General features: G+C 39.9%; 1 protein-coding gene across 1 annotated transcript in view; it reads right to left on the bottom strand.

Annotated features, from left to right (window-relative positions):
- The window catches only part of LOC101847690 (thioredoxin domain-containing protein 3 homolog), a gene marked incomplete in the record, with an annotated part of 55992 nt that overhangs the window by 5453 nt on the left and 42534 nt on the right, over positions 1-8005 (bottom strand). Inside the window, 2 exon segments of the mRNA XM_005108985.3 lie at positions 2104-2455; positions 6356-6394. Of these exon segments, the coding sequence (XP_005109042.2) occupies positions 2104-2455; positions 6356-6394 (391 nt within the window).

Here is an 8005-nt window from a genome sequence, read left to right as displayed (position 1 = left end):
GGGGTGTTAAAAAACTGAAAATTAAGAAGCGGGGGAGGAGAGGGGGGGGGGAGGGCAGGACCCTTATTCGATACCTCAGAGTACCACACAGGCTTTGCTTAGCACGCCCAAGCAAGAGGTATTTTTGAGCTGTTATGTATTGGAATTCTGTGCCAAAACATACCAGGACATCAATGGCACATCTTTATATTTTACTTGATCTCTGCCAGCTTTTGTTTTCTCAAACTTCTTTTTCAAGACCTGTCATTTGCCCTCTCCTACATTCAGTGAGACAAAAGCTTGAGACAAAAGTTGCCAAATAGAACCAACAAAATAACGCTGTTGTGAATGCTTTAGCAGAAACAAACGAAACACTCATTTGATCTTTTTGATACCAGCAAGGAATTTCTAAAAAGCACTTTAGGGTGCATAAAATATATAGCTATACACACTCATTTGATCTTTTTAATACCAGCAAGGCATTTCTAAAAAGCACTTTAGGGTGCATAAAATATATAGCTATACACACTCATTTGATCTTTTTGATACCAGCAAGGCATTTCTAAAAAGCACTTTAGTGTGTATAAAGTATATATAGGCCTATCAATTGTGAATGTCATTATCTTCCCTGGGTTTTTTCTTTAAAAGTACATCAGCAAGCAAGCAAATACCTCGAGCAAATCACCCGAGCAGTCTCAAGTAAATACATTCCTATTTACACTGCACTGATAACTGACGGCTGTTATTTGGTGGCACATGTTGAGGAACAAAGAAGGAAACAGGAAACCAATTTGTGAAAATGTGACATAAATTGTGCAGTGGAAGAAAGAAACTAATTATATAACTATATAATATATAGCTCTTGACCAGACTAGTCAACACACGTGCTTCATACAGTCAGTTTGAGTAAGTACAGGGTGATTTTAAAAAACCAAACTGTACAATTTTTTCGGTTAATATTTTCCTCCACACTGAAGTTACACGTATATAATTTTAGATAAATCCAAAGAATGGTTTTACTCAACACAGCGCGTAAAAAAAGATTTTCAGCTATGTCCCAATTTTTGTAGCATGCGCACTAGTTTGTAAAGAAGTTGGCCACTTTGATAAGTGATCTTTCTGGCCCTAAAATATATTTTGTAATTGATAGTCCTAGGTACTTTTTTTTTCAAAATTATTCAAAGCCTCTCATAATTCTTCAATTGTCAAAAGGTCCGTTCCCTCAAAACGCAACCTTTGGAGTAGCATTTGGATAAAATGTCTGAATGAAAATACATTATTATGTAATTATAATTGGTTGCTAATTTTTCCAATGTTTGAAGCGCAGATTCTGTCGCAGTGCTTGCATGTCAGTGACGTAGATCGAATCTCTGTATTTCCGCTGTTTTCCTTTCGTCGATGGCTCTTCTCAGCCTGGTTGTTTCTAAGGCTGCTCTCTAGCATTATAGTTTTTTTCCTTTATCATTTTCCTCCATATTATTTTATTTTCCTGTCCTCCGCTATTTCTCAACAATTACCTCATATCCATAATATGTAGGCCTACCATTACCTGTATAACAATATGGTGCTAAGTCCAGCTGATAAAGCAGAAGCATTGGCACAGCAGAAAAGCAATAACTGCAACAGCAGCAGTAACAACAACAATGACATCAATGACATTTACAACAGCAACAGCAACAAAAACATCATGACATCAACAACAACAACAACAACAACAGCAACATCATGACATCAACAACAACAACAACAATTACATTATTGATATCATCAAAAATAGCAACAACATGAATATCAGTAGCAGTAACAACAACAATGACTAAAATAACAACAACAACACCAACAACAAAAACAACTACAGCGACTAAAATGACATCAACAACAACAACAACAACAACAACAATAACAACCACCAACACCACCACCACCACCACCACTAACAACAACAAGTACAACAACTGCTACTACTACTACAACTACTATTACAACAACAACAACAACAATAACAACAACAACAACAACAACAACAACAACAGCAACAACAACAACTACGGCCCAGCAGACCCACAGAAGCCCCCCCTCCCCTGTTCACCTTGAGTCGGCTCCGTGGAGGCAGGTTCTGCAGACGTGGGTTCCCCTGAGGCGTCCGCTCCGGCCGTGTCGTCTGTGGCAGTGGCGTCTGCCGTGGTCGTGTCACCCTCTGCCACTGTTGTGTCAGCGACTGTTGTATCAGCGACTGTCGTGTCAGCAACTGTCGTGTCACCGGCGGTCGTGTCAGCCATAGTTGTGTCAGCGACAGTCGTGTCACCGGCCGTAGTGTCACCTTCCCCTGTCTCTCCCTCTGTGGTCTCCACCTGTGTTGTGTCCATCTGCGTTGTGTCACCCTGCGTCGTTTCGTTCGCCTGCGTCTCGTCCGCCTCTGTAGCATCGGCTGCCGTAACATCCTGCGTTGTGTCGGCTGTGATATCTTGTGTGGTGTCTGAGGACAGGCAAGATGTCTCTTAACCCTATCCGTACGCCCTATGGTTGTATTCTTCACATTTTAGAATACTTCTAGTACGAAGATCTCTTTGAAATGTTCAGTATTTCTCAAAAAATCATTTTGACAGACTCAGACTGCATACTATGCAAAGCCGACGGACGCGATTTCTATTCATTCGAACACTTGAAGACACGATGTTCCGGAGTACTAGAAGAAGCATAACTTAGTTATTCGTACGTAGTTTTCAATTCTCTTTCATTTATCTTAAAAAGACAGATAAGCAATAACAGTTTACTATAATATATGCAAACCTGTGTTTCCAGACTGTTGTATGATGGTTTGGAATATCCCAAAACGTTTCTTTTGATCGGCTGCTGTCGGACATATGTGTCCGCTTCGTCCTTAATGAGTTAACCCTATCCGTACGCCTGGGGTCATAGTACGAAGATCTCTTTGAAACTTTCATTATTTCTCAAAAAATCATTTTGACAGACTGCTATAATTACAAATTAACGTACATATTGGATTAACGAGTAAATTCCCTCTTTCGTAAAAGCTGTACGGCACTTGCAACATGATAAGGTCATACACCGAAGATTAGAGGTGTTACAATAGAGAGTGACAAACACAAATAGAAGGAGGGGGAGATAAAGACGATAGATGTTTGGTAGGAAAGAAGGTGCAAACCACAACAGAGCACTCGCCAAACACCCACCGATAGGGGATTGATAAGAAAAGAAGCAAACTGCACCTGAGCACCCACCAACCACCCAACTTGTAAATTTCAAACAAGCACACCGGCAGAGCGTTAGAGAAATTCACGTCTGAGCTGCGGATATGGACAGAAAAGAAGTAGGACCTACGAGTGACGCTCTCGTTTGCCGAATTACTCACATTCAAAAAGATAATATAAGCCAGGGAGAAACCTAAGATCATCAAACGATAACACCCTACTTGTGACACCTTTAAAATCATACAAATCATATGGAGAGAGATCTTTCTCATATCTTGGTCCATTTATGTGGAACAGATTACCCATGAAACTAAGACAAATAAAAATACTTGATAGCTTCAAAAGACATCTTAAACATTTTCTGTTCCTACAGGCCTATCCTTCATAAGCTTTTAACGTTATTTTTCATTATTATAGTTGTTCTGTTCCTAAGTCTGGATGAAAATAGTCTGTGTGTGTGTGTGCGTGCGTGCCTGTGTGTGTGTGTGTGTGTGTGTGTGTGTGTGTGTGTGTGTGTGTGTGTGTGTGTGAGTGTGCATTAATGTATATCGTATGAGAAGAAAGGAAGTAGTAAGAAAGGTTTTTGAAAAATGGGTATTCCATTGTAAAGCGCATTGAGCTACTTTTTTGGAAATGCGCTATATAAAAGTTATATATTATTATTATTATTATCATTATTATTATTATTATTATTATTATTATTATTATTATTATTATTATTATTATTATTATTATTATTATTATTATTAATATAAATGCGATAGAATATAATAAATTGCGAGTTTCTCACAAGCTAAAGAAGGAAAAAAGCTTGCGATACTTTCATCCATCCAACTTGGGAAATGAATTTCACACAACTGATCTCAAAGTAATAAATACAGTGCAGCCTCTCTGTAACGACCTTTGATATAACGACATCCTCTGTATAGCGACATGGTACCCAGGTCCCGATTTTTCCTTATATTATACTAGCTGGGCCCCTTTCGATGAAAGGAAGGATCGGTGCATTAACATCAACTGAAAGTCATTGGCCTACTATATTTACAATCTACTGGAATGGAGCAATAAATCTTGAGAGATGCAAAAAATTAGAAGATCTATACTCTCAAAACAAAATGCACCTCGCAAAATATCACTTTTGGCACTTCCGATGTGAAGGACAGCTACGCAGAGATTTGTTTCGTTTCTCAATGGAATAATCACAAAGGCCAAAGAAGGACGGGAACATTTTGTAAAATATATTTGTCTAAATTCAGGAAATGAATAAATCGAAAATCGGGCTCCGTCATGGGGACCTATCTATCTTTTTGCATGTACTCGCCAACTTTCAACTCTGTAGCTGTGGCAGTTTTATGGGAAAAATGACACAGGTGTTTCCAGTTGCCAAATATATAATAAAATAAATATAATTAGTAATATAACTGATTGCCTCTCTATAACGACAACTCTCTATAACGCCATGTAGAGAGACTGCACTGTAATACAAAAACACTCAGTACAGCAGCACGTCACCGGGTGTTGCCGAGGAAGAGCACGACATGATGTATTTCAGATGTATTATAACATCAACAGCAACACCTGGACGTTCTAACATTCAGTTCTTGAGTGACCACTAACCCCTCGGCCACCAGGGAAGGAAGAGGGGTACAGAAAAAGATGTCGAGGCCGCGTGGTGAAATCAGGCGGCGCTCATCAAAATAATGAAATTGAAGAAATTGGCATTTTTCGGCCAGTTTAGAAATTTTTAGTGTATTTTTGTGTTTTTTCTTAACACCATTGTTGTTCAATTAAGAACAAATTTCTAGGTGGATTTTACTGAAAAACGTTGGTAAAAGGCACCCCAAAAAATGTAAGTTTTCAGTTTCTACGGACTATCAAGCTACGGAAATAACCAAACTTTGACGGCCATTTTCTCGCTAATTCTATCTTTGCAATCAGGCGACTCCACCTTCTCCAATATCAAGAGTCAAATATCTAGACTTCTATTGAAGATAGATGGGCAAGTTTTCCCCGATAGCAAGACAATTAAACATGCTTTAAGATGAAACCAATTACTCCACATGCCCAAAAATTGACAAGCGCCTGATCCCACCACGTCGTGACACAAAGCCACAGAGGTAGACGCAAGGATTAGGAAGCTCCTTGAGAAGAGGGGCACAGATCATAATGCACAGAGAGTAGCGGTAGTAGACGCAAGGATTAGGAAGCTCCTTGAGATGAGGGGCACAGATCATAATGCACAGAGAGTAGCGGTAGTAGATTAGGAAGCTCCTTGAGAAGAGGGGCACAGATCATAATGCACAGAGAGTAGCGGTAGTAGACAGGATTAGGAAGCTCCTTGAGTAGAGGGGCACAGATCATAATGCACAGAGAGTAGCGGTAGTAGATTAGGAAGCTCCTTGAGAAGAGGGGCACAGATCATAATGCACAGAGAGTAGCGGTAGAAGACGCAAGGATTAGGAAGCTCCTTGAGATGAGGGGCACAGATCATAATGCACAGAGAGTAGCGGTAGTAGATTAGGAAGCTCCTTGAGAAGAGGGGCACAGATCATAATGCACAGAGAGTAGCGGTAGAAGACGCAAGGATTAGGAAGCTCCTTGAGATGAGGGGCACAGATCATAATGCACAGAGAGTAGCGGTAGTAGATTAGGAAGCTCCTTGAGAAGAGGGGCACAGATCATAATGCACAGAGAGTAGCGGTAGTAGACAGGATTAGGAAGCTCCTTGAGAAGAGGGGCACAGATCATAATGCACAGAGAGTAGCGGTAGAAGACGCAAGGATTAGGAAGCTCCTTGAGAAGAGGGGCACAGATCATAATGCACAGAGAGTAGCGGTAGAAGACGCAAGGATTAGGAAGCTCCTTGAGAAGAGGGGCACAGATCATAATACACAGAGAGTAGCGGTAGAAGACGCAAGGATTAGGAAGCTCCTTGAGAAGAGGGGCACAGATCATAATGCACAGAGAGTAGCGGTAGAAGACGCAAGGATTAGGAAGCTCCTTGAGATGAGGGGCACAGATCATAATGCACAGAGAGTAGCGGTAGTAGATTAGGAAGCTCCTTGAGAAGAGGGGCACAGATCATAATGCACAGAGAGTAGCGGTAGTAGATTAGGAAGCTGCTTGAGATGAGGGGCACAGATCATAATGAGATGACGGCTTACCTTGATCTGCTGTGGTTTCATCCATTGTCGTTTCTCCCGCTGTCGAGAACAACCAAGTGGATCATGAATCGTACAAACTTTTACTTCAGTACAGCTGAACTCCAAGACAATAATTAATAGATAGGGCCTAAGTAGTTTCCATAAGGGCATTTCAAAAACATCTTAAGCGTAAGCTAAGGCTATTTCTGTTTTAAAACATTAATTGATTGGTACAGATTTTCTACAAACATTACTACAAAATCCACCCATGCAGTTTGTAACAAATGGAAATGTTTTAAAGTAAGTAAATGACAGTACAAAACAAAAATCCCTGGAAAATACAGTCTAGCATGCATATAAAGTATCCTCTCTCTGTGTGTGTGTGTGTGTGTGTGTGTGTGTGTGTGTGTGTGTGTGGTGTGTGTGTGTGTGTGTGTGTGTGTGTGGTGTGTGTGTGTGTGAGTGTGAGTGTGTGTGTGTGTGTGGAGGGGGGGTATTCTTTTTGTTTTTTTACCTATTTATTCCTGTTCTTATTCTAAATGCAGGAGAATATACACTACATAAGAAAACACTAGGCCTATATAAGAAATATTTCGAGACCTGCCATTGTGTTCCCAATACTATGTTCGTGGTTCGCTGTGTGCCTGATAGACTGTAGTACATACTCAATAATCAATAGAAACCATTTCATGTACATACTTTTGCAAAACGTCAGAAACCATCTCAACTCTGATATAATACCATATCAAAATTTCTTTATAAAATTAGTATTTTTCCATCGCATATTATCTTTACCAAAACTAACTCAGTAGATGGAAATCATTATCAAAACGTTTAAAGAAAAGCAAACCCCTTTATTGCATTCCACCTAGTCTACATTATAACACGATTGTACATTATAGACAAGATTCAGTTACGAATCTCTGAGTAAGTATTGAAATAACAAATTGGCGCAATTTCGAACTTGAAACGACCTAAAATGAACAAACTGCAAAAACAGCAAAAAAAGAAACACAAAAGTAGGCCTAATACAAACGCGGTAAAACCCACTCAACATGAGAACTTACTGAGAAAATAAGACAGGTGTGTGTACCAAACATGAGCTGCTGGCAAAGAAACAACCCCTCCACCCCCCACCCCCCTTTTTTTTTTACTGACTAACACAGCATCTTCACAATAGGTCTACATCTCTCCTCACTAGAGGGCTTCTGAAAACAGCGAATGGCTCTCGCGTAAATGCATCTGCATAAAATGGGACAAAATAAGTATTAATGCATGATGTAAATGCTAATGAGAGAACGAGGTGAAGGAAAGTCTTGAGAAATATTCAGTCAGCATATATATAAGTAAGGGAAACAAATCCTCCTCCTCCTCCTCTTCCTCCTCCTCCTCCTCCTCCTCATCATCATCACTACCACCACCATCATCATCATTGTTTGATAAGCAGAGTAGGAGGGAGAGTCTTGTTTGAATTTCAGACAAAATAAAATAACAATATAAAATGTTTAAATTTGTTTAATAGCTCAACGTTTCACCTCGTGGGCTTCCTCAGGAGCAACAGAAAGAAAAACTAAATGAACACTGTATACTAGCAGGGAAATGAGCCTAACGAAGGGGGTCATCATCATCATCATCATCATCATCATCATCATCATCATCATCATCATCATC

This window comes from Aplysia californica, unplaced genomic scaffold, assembly GCF_000002075.1.
Source record: "Aplysia californica isolate F4 #8 unplaced genomic scaffold, AplCal3.0 scaffold00740, whole genome shotgun sequence".
NCBI classification, from domain to species: Eukaryota; Metazoa; Mollusca; class Gastropoda; order Aplysiida; family Aplysiidae; genus Aplysia; species Aplysia californica.
Note: the sequence above shows the minus strand (reverse complement) of the source record. Positions and strands in the feature narration are given on the sequence as shown.